The sequence below is a fragment of the Mytilus edulis genome, chromosome 8 (genome assembly GCF_963676685.1).
Source record: "Mytilus edulis chromosome 8, xbMytEdul2.2, whole genome shotgun sequence".
In the NCBI taxonomy this organism is placed as follows: Eukaryota; Metazoa; Mollusca; class Bivalvia; order Mytilida; family Mytilidae; genus Mytilus; species Mytilus edulis.
In genome coordinates, this window is record NC_092351.1 from 49,318,824 (window position 1) to 49,337,789 (window position 18,966).

Genomic DNA, 18,966 nt, shown 5'->3' on the forward strand with positions numbered 1-18,966 from the left:
GAAAAATTCGTTTTGAAACGGGACAAGGACAATCAGATGCAATGAAAATTTTTATGAAAATGAAGCCGACCGGTAATAATTCCGCGTGAAGAGGCCATTGTAATATTTAAGTTCGTTTCTGTGTGTGTTATATTTTAGTGTTGTGTTTCTGTTGTGCCGTAGATCTCCTCTTATATTTGATGTGGTTCCCTCAGTTTTAGTTTGTAACCCGGATTTTTTTTTTACCTAATCGATTTATGAATTTTGAACAGCGGTATACTACTGATGCCTTTATTTAGATATTTTCGTTTACATATTTTCGGTTTGACAAAAAGAAATTCTGTTTGGTCTTTTATTTACTTGTATTAAGTTATATGTGCATTCACATTTATCTGTTGAAGAACATGCGTTTGCATTCTTGTGTCCTCCTCAATTGATACTGATCTTAAAATGAACTGACAGGAGAATAAAACTAATGTCGTACTTGACGATGAAAATTATGAAGAGACACTCGAATTTGTCCCAAAGTATGAATAATAGTTTTGTAATATACCCATCAAAAAGGTAGAGAAGATAATCTAATTCCGTGCATAAATTATATCTGTCATATCAGCCTATTTTGTTATTTATTTGAACGTTACAACTGTAAAAATTCTACATGTATTCAATGAGTCATATGGGTGTTTAACAGCTTTTCAATTACAATAAAATTCGTTTCGGATATATATACGTATATCATTCAATAGGTATTCACCATTTTTGTTTAGGCCAAGGTATCTTCCGTGTTGATCACATGTGTACATGTATATTATATTTCATTGTTAAATAAATTATTATTTACTAAGTTAGACTTGTTACTGGATTTTAAATAACTTGAGCAACACGACGGGTCTAACGTGATTAGCAAGATCTGCAAAACCTTTCTGAAATCACTTCCATTTGGAGGATGGAGGGGGTTCGTGATGCTCAGTCTTTTGTTCACTAATGTTTTTTTTTCTTTTTTGGCAATGGCGTTGTCAGTTTGTTTTCGAATTATGAGTTTAAATGTCCTTCTGGTAACGTGTGTCCCTCTTTTTAACGTATAAGTTCACATCTAATACAAAGGAAAACATAATACGAGATCAGGCAAAACCTCATCGAGATAAAATACTCATTATGTGATACATCTAAAGCGCGTTTGAAATACTTAAGACACATCAAGGCTCTCGGATCAAAATAGTTGTATGGCTATTCAAAAAACTAAGTTGAACAGCGTTCAAAACCATTAGCCAAAATCTGCTTGTGGTAATCTAGTGTCTGGTGTGGGAAAACGTTGTTTCTGCAGAACATTTGTCAAATTTAGTATTGTTTCAAATCTGTTTACGTCTATCAAATCTTTGTCCTATCCCGTATTGTGCAAAGTATGCGTTATGTGTGCAATGAATTCATTAGAAGCTTTTGAATATGTCATTTCTCGCTGTTGGTAGTAGTAAACTAACAGTGGAAGGTGTGCTGCTTCTGATTTCCCGATATTCCACCTGTCATTTGAGACATCGCCAGACTCTTATACGGATGATAAAAAAGTCTGTTCCATAAAAAGTTCAGAAGAATACAGCCTAATGAACGAGAAATGAAAAATCTAGTCGACACAATTTCAACGAAACTCTTCAGCATTTATTCGTTTTCTTTCTTGAGACTTTGGGATTCTTGTTTGAATAACTTCTATATATAGAATTTGATGTTTTGATTATATTGCGTTAACATAGTTGTATATGATGAGTTGAGAAATAAGCATAATTTGATAGGAAGAACATTGCGTTGTGATGTGTACGTAAAAGTAATACACATAATATGTTGGATGATAATCACGGACAAAAAAATCATTGTATATTCAATTGTTTTTTTAAATAAACGATACAATGAATTTAAATATTTTTTTGTGTTTTGAATAGAGTTTTAAACAAAAAATAAACCTTTATTACAGTTCTTTCATATATACAATGTAGACTTAAGTCAGCTGATCAATGCAACAAGGAAGTTACTAAACACTTAATAAACATACTGATTTAAAATGAAGTCGGATTGCTATCATACCTAATTATAAAAATGAAAACAATATTAGGTTTATCGATTTTCCGTTTTGGAATATTGATAATTTCGGTAAAAGGTGAGAACGTAAATCTTATATATTTGTAAATTTGGAACAATAAACTTCTTAATCTAGATAAATCCAGAAAACGCTTCTGATACTCGAAATGTACATATGGCTCATTTTTCAATATAATTGAAATTTTATATCTGGGCGTCACTGGTGAGTCTTCTGTGGACGAGGCGCGTTTTTGGCGTATTGAATTTTAAACCTGATACTTTTTGTTATCCATTAATCATGTTTTTCTTTGTCTAACACGTTTTCCTATTTATTTGTATTGTAGTCCTGTAATATTATGTTGTCATTTCAATGTTATATTTAACATTGCCAATAAAGTGCGAGGTTTGGCATGCCACAAAACCAGGTTCAACCCACCATTTTTTCCTTTAAAAATGTCCTGTACCAAGTCAGGAATATGGTCATTGTTATATTATAGTTCGTTTCTGTGTGTGTTACATTTTAACGTTGCGTCGTTTGTTTTCTCTTATTTTTGAGTGTAAAGTCACATTGCGATAAGACGTGTCACGGTACTTGTCTATCCCATATTCATGTATTTGATTTTGATGTTATATTTGTTTCTCTCGTGGGTTTTGTCTGATGCTTGGTCCGTTTCTGTGTGTGTTACATTGTAGTGTTGTGTCGTTGTTCACCTCTTATGTTTGGTGCGTTTCCCTCAGTTCTAGTTTGTTACCCCGATTTAGTTTTTTGTCCATGGATTTATGAGTTTGAACAGCGGTATACTACTGTTGCCTTCATTTATACAATGACATATAAATTTTGATTTTTTTTAATGAGATAGCATAGATAACTCGATGAAACTTATAAACAAACAATTCATGCTCATAACAAATCATTCTTAAATTTAATATACATCTACCTTTAATACTGGTTTTTCTAAAAGGAATTTTCCTGTGGAAATTAAAATATAAATCTCAAATTGTCTTTAAGTCTTTTCTAGATATGAGTATTTAACATGTTTAGTATATAAATCTTAAAAAACATAAGGATATATACGTCAGCGTAATTGTGGAATTGAACAAGAAAAGAAAGTCACTAAAAACATCTGTCAATGTATGACAAAAATTGAATTTTGAAATGTGCGAAGAATATCGAATATGAACAAAAAATTCCATGATATTGCGCCAGCAGTATATTTAAACAAAAACAGGATCTCTTTTTTAAATTGAAGGCATAACCTACGAAGAAGCAATAGGGGTCACGAAATATCTAAGAGAAGTTGAAAGATATGAAACGATCAAATGGTATCCTATCTTAGGTCAGATCGTATTTGTTGTAATTAAGGCTTTATACAACCATTTTACTTCTCCCATACTAAACAGAGTATAAAAGTATGCATTATATCGTTATTGTGGAGAGTGATCTATGAAAAAACATGGTGTTTTTGCTGTTATTCCATGTTCAATGGCTAATTTAGATTTTATAGAAATGATGCCTGTTAATAAAGTACATACATACATAATTGGCTTTGTTTGATAACTTGGTTGGCATCGTACTCTCGTCTGCAAGGGTTTCTTACGAAAGGGAGAGATATGTTAGTTATTGTCACTTCACTGAGGAAAGCAAAATATTGAATACTCTTTTGATCTTGTTTGTACCTACGTCAATGAAAATAAGTTTTAGGACTAACTTTCTCCTTGCATATTATATTTTTGTTCGTATCACATGCTTGCTGTTCTTCTATACAAGTATCTGTCTATTGGATTAGATCGAATTGTTAAGACCATGGCTTTTTTGTGTTTTTTCTTATATTACATGTAGTATCATGTATGCAAAGCGTGTAAAATGTTTGGCTAAAATTGAATTTCTCTTTGAACGTTTTACGCTCAGCGCCTCTACTTTGCAGCTCATTCCGGATTTTTTGGGTCATTAATGAAGACTTATAATTCAATTATAGTCTCTTTCAACACATATATGTGTATTTTTTAATGAATCAAAGTTGCTTCTTTTAATATTTACAGGTAACCCATGTAACAATTATAAAGTTTTGGATTCAGCAGACGACTTCAAACGATCTGCTGCCAATAGTAAGAAAACTTCGTTATGTGATAATATGCTGGAGTCAGGATGGTACAGAATTATCAGCAAAGCGGGTGAAAGAATGCCAACGAAATGTATAGAGGGAGGTTTCCGTTGTGGGACAATATCATCTATATGGATGAATGGTAAAAATTAAAGATTTTATGGTTAATGTTTTATATTTATGACGATGAAAACACTATCAGTCCGCTAGACATATCAATCAGAGGAACTGGGATATACACATTTCTGTAAAAAGTGTCCTTTCTTCAATATCTTCTTTTTTAATATAATACGTTTATACATGTACGTTTCAATAAAGTAAAATTTCGTCTAAAATAATTTTTGTCTCACTTTGTTCAACAATTTGACATACTAGTATATATGAACAACTCTTGTCAGAAAGAAATTTTAATGTCAGTGGTCACAAAAGATATCAATTATACAACATAATGAAGGGGATAAAAAAGACCACCTTCTTGAGATATTTAAATGTGTTAATTAAATGTATTATATACCAAAACACCTATACAATCTAAATATCCCAAGAGTAAATGCCCTAATAATTTATTTCAAATAAAATATTTATGTACTGTGTATCAATGTTAAACATATGCACTAGTTTATGGTTATGGTTTAAATGTACAATTTCATACCGTTATCTGAAACCTGCTCATGAATATTCATAATCATACGATAATAACAATGCCTTTTAATGTTTAATTATTATAATAGGAACCTATCCGGTAACAAATGAAACCAAATCAGTTACAGCATGTGCAGCGAACTACAATGGAGATTGTTGTGCCTATTCACATCAGATAAAAGTGAAAAATTGTACCAGTTACCTTGTCTACAGTTTAGTTCCAGTAGCACCATGCTATCAGGCTTATTGCTTTGGTGAGTTTTACATTGGGCTAACCTATAAACATAATGAATACTTCTTTAACCAACGATATTCTGTATCTGTGGATATACATTAGATATAATCCTAAATTGCCAGAACTGGTCCAATCCAATTAATTATGATACTGCCATAAAAAATGACTTGATTGTGCAGTTTATGCAATTAATATCTTTTAAGGGGATCTGCTTAAATGAAATATCATCTAATTCATTTTAAACACATGATTTTGAAACACGTGACTATCAAAGTTGCATCTCCTGACAAAATATTTGTATTCCTCATCTCAGATGTGGATTTAAACGCAGCCTTTCACCTCATTTACTCATCAATGAATTTTATGTCAAGATGACATATTTTTAGAAACCTAGATTCTGAATATTACAGACACATCTACTGACAAAATATTATTTATCCTCGAGTTGAATCTCAGATATGGACTTTAACGCAAACTTAAATCAGTCACTCATACCGGTATACATGTGAAATGAAGGTGAAGATGACCTTATTTTTATCAAGACCCCTTGTTTAGTCAAGACGCATCAATGGAAAAATCTTATGAACAGAATGTCATTAACTATGACTTATACTTCCACATATCGATGGAGAGGCGTTGCACAGTTTTTAGTGAACATTTCAGGGACTGAATTTTCGGTTCTGCCTTGACAACATTTGCGAATGTGGTCTAGAGAATCGATGAATGATAGTCCGTCGGAAAGGGACGATAAATGACTGACCCGTGTTAAGAGAGAGACAAATCTCTTGCACGTGAAAGACACCCTTGTAGATTGTTAACGAGAGAAAGCTAAAGCCGCTACAAGGCAGCACTCACACCTGCAAAGTATATATCATATAATGACCGGCTTAGTGCCGGCCCATAATAACAAACATCTCATAATGTAATTCAAATATTCTAAATGCTATTTATTTCCATTTTAAACTTCATGTTAAAAAAGGAGTTTTACAAATACAAGTTATATTTCAGGATCAGAGCTACCATGTTCACCAGGAGAAACGTCTAATAATGGTTTCAGTCCCGGTTGTGAACGTAAGTATTAACAATCAACCTAGTACATGTACATGCTTTAGTATGCTAATCGTATCTTTATTTGTAAAAAAAAAGGTTTCTGTATTATGCTTTTCTTTCTGTCTTCTTCCGAGTTTCACAACACTTGGTAACATCTGACAATAGACCACTTTCGAGTTCATCCGTCACCGGAAAAAACTCGTCAATTATACGCGCCTTTATGACGTCATTTACCAGATAGAGGGGGTCGCCTGTATCCCTGCACTATTTACGTTCATCAAGCGTCTTGGTGATCGTCATTGTGCAGGATAAACTAGAAATAATGTTTGTTCTGTAGGTACTTAATGACAATTCCCTAATGACATCAATGCTGATTGTCAATTTTGAGAATTCAATTTGTCGTATAATTCGTACAATATAGAATTATAGTTTTCCAACCACTCGCTCAACATTGGAATGGAAGTGACGACGCCCCTAAACGCACAAATGACGTTCACTAAAACCAGAGTTTTTGACGGAAATGCATCGAACTCGAAAGTTGTCTATTGTGTATTTTAAATCGTTAAAAATAAATCAGTATTTGACAATATCATTCTATATCTAATTAGACAATTGAAACTTTTCTGTTTAATGACGTGCAGTTTTAAACTCACATTTTCTTGTCTGAAAATTAAACCCAGGAATGTTTATTAAAATAATTCTTGTCTTATTGTTTATATCACGCTTATCATACGTACATCATAGATCATCATACATTTGTTAACAATTATTCCACATAAATTAGCGGTCGGGTATAAATTTTTTTAGCTGATCCTTGCGAAAGCAGTAATCATGGTACACTACAAGGAGAAGTCAAAAGATCCTCCAATTATACACTGACAGTAAATGACGTAGCTATAGAAGATAGTAGACTTAGAACAGGATGGTATAGGATCGATAGTGTGACCGGAAATGATATTGTAAACAACAGTGTTCCCATGATGCAATGCGGCACTCTTTATCCTCTCTGGATGAAAGGTTTATTTAATATTTCTATTTAAGAATATGTTGACCTTTGTAAACTATTTTATGATGAACCAAATCGTAATATATGATTTTTAACCGCAATGATTACACAGTAGGTGTAATGTTTTGTTATGTTTTTATTGAACAACTATATGTATAGCTTTTAAGCGCGAATATATATATGAGGTAAATAAAAAAAAAAATATATGATGATAAGAGACATTATGAACCATAATACATTATTTTAAAATAATAAAGTCAAATATACCTTTAAAGTCCTTTTATTTCAGAATGTATAGAAACTAATAAATTTCAAATTCAAAGAATACATCCATACAATTTAAATGTCCCTAAAAGTACAGACAATTTATAAAAATAATCTTGTACATACTAAAGTACACTTATATATGAGACTGTACATATATGCAAAACATACCTCATAGCAATGAAGATGACACATTACCTACTGTATTTATTTTATTCCATGATACATATGCTTGTGTACATGTTATAATTATATGGCTCCTCAACTGTACAGTCATCGATTGAGACTTGTTGTCGAATCTATCCACAACAAGAGCAACATGATGTGTGCCACGAGTGGTTCAGGATGGTGGACGCTACTGGGCCACCAAAGAATACCCAATTTTTGTTATGCAATTCGTGTTGCTCAGTCTTTAGTTCAATTTTCAAGTAAAATGTATGGAGATTCGTTGTCCTTTTCTTGTCATTTTGTCGTCTTTTTTTGGCTGCAATGATGTTGTCAATATCTCTTTGATTTGTGAATTTTGAATGTTCTCTTTTTAAAGGGAACAAACGGTTCATTGTTAAATTAAACATGCGGTCACAAATTATTTTCCTCAAGTATTTTCTTTGAAAAGACATATTACACTTTGTATTCTGTATTTCATTCAGGAAGTATACCAGATGGAAGAGAGAGAGATAAAACTGTAAATAGAAAAGTCTGTAGATCCGGACTTACTGATACCTGTGAAAAAGAATATGATATAAAAGTACGAAACTGTGGCACCTACAGAACATATTACCTGGCACAGTTAGATGTTGACAAATCAGCATACTGTTTCGGTGAGTGCTGGTTCTTTGAAAATTGCTTTATCTAATGCAACATCATTTGTAACGGCCTTTTTGATAGAAAACGTCACCAAAATTCATGGCATTAATACACAATTGATGCCATAAAAAGCGTACGCAAAAGGTCATACGACGTATGACAGATTTTAGGTACTAATATATGATTTGACGTTGTTTCTGTCAGTTTCATTAGAATGGAGATAACAATATTGTATTGTAAACCGCAACGGCATCAATTGATGATTTGATTATCGCAAATAACCGTTTACCATATCCGCTAGCTGTCGCTTGGAAACTTAATTTTCTACCATCTCTACCTGCTATCAGTGATACTCTTTATTAAGGTTGTTATGTAATATAATCATATATTGACAAATACAATGTATATGATGTTCTGAAATCCCCTTTGAACAACATTTTTTTTTGTGTATGATTTAAATTTTTATTAGAGATATTTATAAAAATACATATTATATGGTACTGAGTAGACACGTTGCGTATTGTCTTTTAAAACGCTGTGTTGAGCATAATATTCAAATACCAAATTGAGTTGTAAATAAAATGGACCATATACATTTGTAAGTAGAAAGAACTAGCACAGACTAAGGCTTTTCAAATTTAGTTTAAATGAAAATATTCATATACCCAAAAAAGTGCACGAAGACTACACGATTGTATACCAATTCTGACTGTTTAATACTTTCATCACACATGTGTCACCATTAATCACCATTTATATAACATATCTAAATTTTTCTTGAATTTCCATCTCCAGGAATGTTACCACTACCACAACCAACAACATTAACGACGACAACAAGATCAACCACAACAACAAAAACAACGACAGCAATCAAGCCAACGACAACAACACCAAGATTAACTTCAACATTTGAAATAGTATGGACAACCAAGACAAAACCTGTTTCATCCATAACTAAGAAAGGAGAGATCTCTACTACTTCATCACTGAATAAACATACAACATCACATCTTCCTCATAAAGGTACAGACAGTATAATGCATTTACTTTTATAATACTTGATATTGAATGCATCATGATTTTTATTTCTCAAATGTAAACTTTGTTCACAATGTACATGCAAGAGTCATTTGTTAGTTCATAAAACGGATAAAACAAGTGTAAAACGTGTAACATTGAGAAAAAAAGAAGATATAAAAAAGAAGATGTGGTATGATTGCCAATGAGACAACTATCAACAAAAGACCAAAAAGACACAGACATTAACACATGTAGGTCACCGTACGGCCTTCAACAATGAGCCAAGCCCATACCGCATAGTCAGCTATAATAGGTCCCGATAAGACGAATGTTAAACAATTCAAGTGAAAAAACTAACGGCCTTATTTATGTAAAAAAAATGAACGAAAAACAAATATGTAACACATAAACAAATGACACCCACTGAATTACAGGCTCCTGACTTGGGACAGGCACATACATAAATAATGTGGCGGGGTTAAACATGTTAGCGGGATCTCAACCCTCCCCCTAACCTGGGACAGTGGTATAACAGTACAACATAAGAACGAACTATAAAAATCAGTTGAAAATGGCTTAACTCATCAAATGGACAAAAATACAAAGATACACGTTTCATAAAAATAACCCAGATAGAAGTGGTTAATGTAATACACCCGATATAATAAATTGTATAGCCATTTATTAGCTGATTAAAGCGATCCAATGTGCATACGTAAGACACCAGATAGCAGAATGATTTTATGTTAGAGACCAGATAAAAACGATTTTTATCTGAGACACTTGGTAGGAGCGAGAATGAATTCATTGATTTGAATTTAAATCTATTTTCTTATATCTTAACTTTTAAAATAGTGTATAAACGAGAAATGTTAGTTTCGTACGTATGGCTCAGAAATGAAAATTGCAAAGATCTGTTCAAGAAAATTACAGCGCGGAAGATTTACCAAATAAGTTTTCTTTCACAACATATTGTACAGCTATACTTCGGTTTGTCTTGACATAAACGCCTGTAATGTTTATCTATATATTTTGCAAATCCAATATGTCAATTTTAGGTAAAGAGGAAGAATCTGCTGACATCATGGTAATAGTTGCAGTCCTGATTGTGCTTGTCTTTGTCCTGCTGGTGGTTATAGTTACAATTGTTATGTAAGTCATTTTACGTAGTAACTAAACGATCGTATAAATATACACCGAAATTCATATATTGAGGTACTGTCCATCGATTTAGTATTATCCCAACTTTACACAATTTAATACACAAGCCATTGATACTGAAGTATTTACAGAGTACGACTTATAACCGAATTAGACTTGTCACTAAGTTTGTACTTCCACATGCAACACAACAGATGCCATAAGTGGAGCAGTTCCTACTGATCGTACCGGAGCACACGATATCATCACTGGTTTAGATTACTACTTGGTTCGGGTTGGACAGTCTGAAGGTTTTAATGTAGTGTTTTGAATACCTTTATTTTTGTCGCTTTATTTACATGGTGTTGTCAATATAAAAAAGAAGATGTGGTATGATTGCCAATAAGACAACTCTTCACAAGAGACTAAATGACACACAAATTTACAACTATAGGTCACCGTACGGTCTTCAGCAACGAGCAAAGCCCATACTTCATAGTCAGCTACAAAATGCCCCGAAATGACAAATGTAAAATTAGCACATGGCAAGAGTTAAATCTCTTTGTTCTTACTGTGTTATAATCTGGATAATGCACAGCTAAGGTGTGCATTAACTACCTCAGATATACTGCACAGTTCAAATCTATTTTTACCCTAAGGGGCGGTTTCTGGATTTTGAAAGGGGCGTTATTCTATCAAACTAAAAAAAATATCACCGAGTGTAGCGAGACTAAAGACAATATTGATGATTTTAAGCTAAAACACGATACTTTGTCCAATCCAAGGTACCTGTTCGCCCCCACCCCCAAATCCGCCATCTGCCTTGAAATTACGACATTGAACTTCGTACAAACATCGTAGTTTCAAAATAGGAAAAAGAAAGGTTTCTCATTCATTTATTTGTTTTTTTATCTAAGCTGGGACATAAACTTTTTTATTATATTTCGTGTAAAACGTAAATCTAAATCAGTGTTTAAAGTTAGAAAGATAGTTAAAACAATTTTTAGTAATTTCTGCCAAAAAAAAAAAAAAAAGGAATCTAAGAATATCCGAATAAAAGAAATCTGATTTGGATTAGTTTCAGACCCAATGGAATTTCTAACGACTTTTTGGATATCGATTCCTATAAAAGGACTATTTTTGATCGAATTTAATGAGGATCATATTTAAGTTAGTTTCAAAACGGGGATTAGCTGGAGATCAATCAGACTTCATTTAGATGGACGTGTCTTTAAAAGTAATACAGTAGATAAAAAGAAAATTGGAAAAGGGAAGGGGGGGGGGGGGGGGGTGGGGGGAGTGCGGTACGTAAAAGGTTTTGAAAGAGAAACGTATTTTTGTTTATTTAACATTTTAAATTTAGGTAATATAACATCTTCCTCGGTTCTTTTTTTCTCTGAGCATATCATTGAGGGAAAGAAATTCAAAAGCAATTAATCTAATTTAAACTCAATAACCCTAAATTAAAGCTTGCAGTTATTTTTTTTTTCATACACCGATTTGAAAGTACACAATTTGTCAAGTCTTAATCGTCACCAATTAAATAAAAAATTGGGAATAAATTTAACGGAAACGATAAAAAAAAATATACCATTATAAATCGCAATTTAGAATGAGTCTAAATATGAAAAAAATATTAATTTAAAACTTACCAAAGTCGTATTTCCCCCTTTCTTTACCCTACAAGAAACTTTCCTATGATCCATTGATTGCGGAATAACGTCCACATTTCTAAAACGTTTACGTAAATTGATTGCGTCATGTGTTAAAACAGTTATTGGCCAATCAAATAGGTATATGATATTTAATCTGCACAGCACGAGATGACCCAATAACCCGAACTCCTACGTCGTTCGGGTTATTGGGTCATCTCGTGCTGTGCAGATTAAATAACATATACCGACTTGCTTGGTCAATAACTATAACTTAGCAATTCAAACGTGAAAACTAACGACCTATTAAATTTATGTACAAAAAATGAACGAAAAACAAATATGTAACACATCAACAAGCGACGACAGAATTACAGGCTCCTGACTTAAGACAGGCACATACCTAACCCTTCCCTTAACCCGGGACAATGGTGTGTCATTACAACATAAGAACAAACTATAAAAAGCAATTGAAAAAAACTCATCAGATGGATACAAATAGAAATATTACACAGAGTGGACGTGGACGAGGACTTGGATATTCCAACAACAAACAGACAATGAGAACACATCCGAGAGTACTCGCAGTTACTGACAGCTATTTTAAAGCCACTTATTACTAATACAAAAAGCATGCATCTATGACTAGTTCAGTGGAACACCCCATAATTACTAGTACATGTCTCAGACTTGCTGAAAGCATGGGTAATCTGTCCAGGTACGACAGAGACGCGTCTCAAATATGTTTGAAGGACGTTTTTCCATCGTACCGTTTATTTCATTTACGTTAGACAAACGCCAGACATAAGCCAACATACGTCACTTGAACGCCCGATACACACGTACATGTATGTACGCTTCTTGTACGCCCTAAACATGTTTTAAGCTCGTTGTGTACTCGATGCAGATATGGTTGACAAGTTGAATGTGTCTAAAACTAACTAGCGTGTTGGCAGCGTACATGGTTTTTGACTATGACAGGCGCACATCAGTGTATATGCTAGTATGTGACACCGGTATAGTACGTTGAAGCGCATTCAATTAATTAACTTTGTTTTTCCACCGCTTCTCTGGGTTAACCTTTGTTCGGAAGGGTATCTACGGCCAACTTTACCTCTGCTAGAAAAGGTGAAGATGTCAAAGTATTGATCATGTATTGAGGCCTTTTTTTGCGATGTTCCTTTCACGAATTATTGGACTAAGTTGTATTTTATTAAAATCAATATTTCTTGCAAAACACACAGTAATAATTTAGTATCAAAGGATAACGAAAAATCCATAGTATGATTGGAAAAACGAATGTACTCCTTTCTTTCTTTCATTTAATTAAATAACATCTGTTTTGCTAAAATGTACTTAGTAATACCTCTTTTTATAAAGTTTTCAAAAAGCAATTATAAACCAAGTCTCGATTATTTATTTTCAGGTTGTTCAGAATTAAACCTAAGTGTATGAGTCCACCACCACCAACTTATGACGATATTATGAAGACTGAAAAAAATACTTCTAATCCGTATGCCGAAATCGGGGAAACGAACCATTACTCTTCTATAACAGAAATAAAGGACAACATGCACAATGAGGGCTACGACGAGATTCCTTACGATAAAAACCTGGCTGTACAGGACAATAAACTATACCTTCAAAACTTTGCTACAATGCCTGTTTCAAATCAGATCGTACATGAAAATATGATGTATCTGCATAATCCTATCACAGTGCCACTAGATAAAAACTGAAAAAACGGAGATTTTTCAATGAATGCATGAATATGCGGTACAACATAATTATATGATTTTCTGTTTCTGAACTTATCGATAGAGCATAACCAATTTTGTGACATTATGTTTTCGAAGAATTGAGATTGACATTTATATTATACACATATTGTACAGTTTTTTTATTATTATATCCATGCGTTCTTGCAAACTAATATGTGATATTTATAAATTATACGTAACAGAAGTGGGACAGTCACTCAAATGTAGCAGTTATAATCTATTTATTGATATTCTTATCTTTGTAGTCATGATTGAACAGTATTGAATATGAAGTGCATTGATTTTTCTCTCTCTCAAACGCCGTATTAAACATTTTTTTAAGTTCCAGGAGTCGATTTCACATGTACATCATACGTGAATATAAGTTTTATATCATCAAAGTCACACATTTCTTGGTCCGGGAACACAGTTATCTACATCATGCATGTACCTTCAATTATCGTTGTCCCAAAATACAATTTCCTTTAATTGCAGGGTACTAATATTTAAAAAAAAAAAAAATTTGCCTAATTTTTTGAATTTTTACCATCACCTAGGTTTTTGTTGCTTTTATATGAATGTAAAGTCATCTAAGATAATGTCTATAAATTGTTTTTGATATTTTGAGCAGAAGTGAGTGATTTGGTTGGGTAATCATATGTGTGATTTTCGCTCTCTGGCTTCATCCATACATGTACATTTGTCCTTGTGCTTGGTGTTGCATAGAGAAAGCGAGCTGATGAAGTTTTCTTTTTTTATATGTTTTTGGGTAAATGTCAAACATTATGTACAACAAATCATGTTAGAAAAGTGCAGGTGATATTTTTTTTATTGTCTTTATAGTATTATAGACAGATAGGGGAAACTAACTGTTTTATCGGGCCTAACTTGTCAAAAGAAAGTATGCTTACTATACGGTTCACCAGAACTTGAGCAGCTACGAACAAACCATTGAGATATTCACGGCAGTTCAAACATTTGATTACAAAAATCTTGTTCAACAAGTCTATAGTACATAATGTATATATCTAATTTAATTTTGTCCGTTCAGAAATGTGTACTTTAATATTATTTTTCCGAAATATCTGATTTTTTTTCTCTTCTTGCGTTCACAACCTTTAGTTATATTTGATCTTATGTAAAATTGTTTATTTTCATATATGTCTACTCCTTTAGTATTACGATATAAAATCTTCTTTTTTGAATCAGAAAACAGATTAATATACACATACAAGTTAACTGCTTGTTTCCGGATCCGATCCATTATTCAATTGAATTGATATGTTAATGCCAAATTATGAATTTAAATTCAATTTTTTATACTAACATAAAGCATGAAATCATATACGTATTCGTATACAATTTAAAAAAATATTAAAATCATGACTGACTTGAAACATTGATGATAAAACTGAGAATGGAAATGGGGAATGTGTCAAAGAAACAACAACCCGACCATAGAACAGACAACCGCAGAAGGTCACCAACAGGTCTTCAATGCAGCGAGAAATTCCCGCACCCGGAGGCATCCTTCAACTGACCCCTAAACAAATATATATTATACTAGTTCAGTGATAATGAGTTTATTTTACAATGATATTTTTTCTACTTTGGGCGTCTTTTTATTTAACACATATATAATGTATACCAGTCAATAAAAGTAATAAAAGTACACAAGTTCGAAATCCAATTCAGCATACATGTATTTATAATAATTGGAAAAATTGTTAAATCATTCAATGAAAAACATTTAAAAGGCGGATTTCTCTTCGAAATTTCAGAGAAATAAAATTGTAAACAAACGGGTGTTTTTTCCAAATTGAAATGCATATACTATTTTTTCTCCTAGAAATATCGTTTAATATTACTGTTTGAAATGGTTCTTGGAGTTATATTGATTTATTGTATTCAGAAACTTTGCAAACACAGTAATATTTGAATAAAATCATGAAAGATTGGGTACCGCATTTGGATGATCGTCAAAAGAATCGTGAAAGATCTGTATACGTGATACGTGCAAAAGACCCCCAAAACACTCGAATCTTTTTTAACAAGTAATTATTAAAGCTATGTTCACACTGCTGGTCATACCAACTCGATCAATCTCGATCAAGATTATAAAGTAAGCGATCGAGAGACTGGTCTGACTCAATCGACAATAATGTTCGGGTGATCTACCTTGGTCGTCATCGATCTGACGTTCTACCTGAGAGTTTTTGACATGTCAACAAAATTCAAGTTAGGAGTGATAAACCAGTCACTCGAGAAGAGATCGATAAATCGTCAAGTAGCGGTAGACTTGATCGGGAAAGGATTGTGTAGGGATCGAGTTTAGTCAGAACACAAATATTTTACCGATTAGAACTCGATCATTTCGACCTTTGTTTGACTAACATCCGATCAATTCCTAATCAACACAAACCTGTTTGATATATGGTCCAGATTAACTCGACAAATGCCCGATCGCTTCATGATCACTGCGACTTCTATATTTTGTTTGCCCCAGACAAACTCAACCCATACCCGATCTATACGTTACCACTCCGACCACTCGTCGATCTCTATTCGGCCATACATAGGAGCTTTGACAATTTCAGACGTAAGCTGTCTTGATTGTGTGTCTGGTGTTGTCTGGTTTTCTTCGAATATCAAATTTATCTTTGCTCTCTTTGGTGCATGAAGCCAGAGTCCTCTCTTTTCTTTTAAAATTTATTTTTCTGAAAGTAACAGTGTATATATATGCATTTCATTAAGAATCTGCCTTTTGTTCTTTAAATAATGCCAAAATACAAAGTTCTGCCTTACTATTTTGCTTATGTATAAAAGAGGATATGGAAGATGCATTCTTGACCAAAAATATGATAATTCACGGTGACATTTTATCATGTTCTATATTAATGAAATGTTGTCTCATTGTCACTAAGTCCATATCTTATACTTTTTATATCGTAAAAGCAATAGCTTAAAGTTGTGCTTACTTCCTAGGCTGCACGTATGGCTACATTTTATTTTAAAATAACATTACTTAAACGTGAATCTGAAAGGAGTCGTTTCCTAAGACTCCGAAAGTAAGCGTTTCCAAACTTGACGCTGTGACTGGTCTATCGGAAAGGAAGTGTTTCCTGGATTTAAAAAAAAAGGAGTTTTACGGATGTTTCAGGTTAGCGACACAAGGTAAAGTCATTTGATAAGTTAAAATATAATGAAAAGTTTGCGAATCAATATGCTTCATGCTTTTTAAAATGATTTCTGAGAAAAGAAATGTATTTTTTTTATCTGTAATCGTCAACGACGCTGAGATTGTGGAATTGTTTAAACTGTTTATATTATCTTTTTAATGAAATCAACTTGGTATAAATTAAGACAAGACATTCAAATGTTCCGTGAGCTACACATTTTTACTTAACTTACCTCTTGACCGCTGCATTATTCATGTTTAGCTCGTGCTCCTGTGCGGTGTCGTCATTGGAACTCCGAAAGGAAGCGTTAAAGTATCGGAAGCATGCGTATCGGAAAGGAAGCAGAAACGCCGATTCTATCGGAAAGGAAGCGTTATGAATATACACCGTGTACACGAGATATGTAAACCAATTTTTAGGCGAAAACTTACGGCCTGATTGATGTACAATAAAAGAAAGCAAATATGATATACACCAACAAACAACAAACACTGAATTACAGATTTCTAAATTTGGACAGCAACTACATAATGTGTCGGGGTTTAACTTATTAGCGACCCTCTTTCTAACTTGGGACAATGGTGTAACATAATAACAATTGAACAAACTATGAAATTCAGGTGAAAATTAAACAAAGGAAATAATTTAGTTGCTTTTTCAAACTGTGAAAGAATAAAACATAATTTTATACAGAATTTTAATTTACGTTATCATGTCACATTCACAAAGAACAAAAATGTTTTAAACTATGTTACTGATTTTCCTTTTACATTTAGGATTTTCGGTATTTTAATTATTTCTAAACTACCCTGCAGAATGACGATTCTGAAAGTGCTTGAAACTTTAATAGATTGGTTACAGGCGCGCTAGACTGGTTCCCGATTGCAATATTCAGTATGTTACACATATACCAATATATATGCCTATGGCTATCAGCTAATGCCTGGAATGTAGTATCGGGAACCAGGATACAGGCGCGCCTTCTACTTGTATCTGGTAAATGACGTCATAAAGGCGTGCAAAATTGACGATATTTTCCGGTGAAAGACATGATTCGAGAAATAGCCTATTTTTTTGATACCCACATTACGACTTTATAATACGGATCATAACGAGAGATTGAGTTTCAAAAATAACTTTATCAGTTTATAACTGGAAGTGGAAGAGATATATATATTTACAAATTTAATTTTCGATGTCTGTATAGCATGTGCCACTGCCAATGTATGTTTCAAGTCATTCAAGATGGCATTTTTTGAAATTAATATTGATTCATGCACTCATAGGGTCTTTGCATCTGAAATATACACATTTGTTCTAAAACCAGTTGTTGGCATGACCAGACTCAAGCTAGCGACCAATTCTATCGACCAATCAAGCTAGCGACCAATTCCATCGACCACTTAAGTTAACACTGAGCATAAACACGTAACAGAACCATTTCGAGATATGTCTGAAAATCACAAAATGACATTGTACTACAACGTTCTACTAATATTTAATACGTGATGTATCGCTATTGATATCAATTTTGAATTCCAACAAATAAACATGAGTAGCGTGCTTGCTTGCTTGCTGGAGTCTAATAATCTAAATCAGTTATTCAGTTTTTGAAGACTTTATATTACATGGTATTATTATACATTTATTTCAAATCGAGATTTTTGGTTTAACTAGATCTACTGTTTCCAGATTGGATATTTAAAAAAAAACCTTATGGTCCAAATACCTCATATGGTCCGGCCCGTTGATAATAAAACGAGTATAATACTAATATGGTCCAATCATACGCGTACGGTCAGACCATATGAGTATATGTATATGGTCATGGCCGCACGCATATTGTACAAATATTGATATGGTTCGGAACATATTCGTAAGTATTGTAAAACAGAATATAAAAAATCTAAGTACAGCCGTTCAAATGTCAACTTACGGTGAGATAAATAAAATGTTTAAGTGAACAAGGAACTAGAATAATCATGTAAAGGTTTCTATATCCGCGGCATTGTCAAATATCGAGTATTTCCTCAAAACCGTTTAGGTTTGAGGGGAGTGGT

General features: G+C 33.0%; 1 protein-coding gene across 1 annotated transcript; it reads left to right on the forward strand.

Moving 5' to 3' along the window:
- Window positions 1-1,940: 1,940 nt before the first annotated feature.
- LOC139485802 (uncharacterized) lies at window positions 1,941-15,110 on the forward strand. Its single transcript, XM_071270450.1, has 9 exons — window positions 1,941-2,125; window positions 4,087-4,290; window positions 4,880-5,044; window positions 6,034-6,096; window positions 6,883-7,092; window positions 7,996-8,166; window positions 8,948-9,178; window positions 10,234-10,327; window positions 13,394-15,110. The coding sequence occupies exons 1-9, from the start codon at window positions 2,065-2,067 to the stop codon at window positions 13,704-13,706; spliced, it is 1,512 nt and encodes a 503-aa protein (XP_071126551.1). The 5' UTR covers window positions 1,941-2,064; the 3' UTR covers window positions 13,707-15,110.
- Window positions 15,111-18,966: the final 3,856 nt, after the last annotated feature.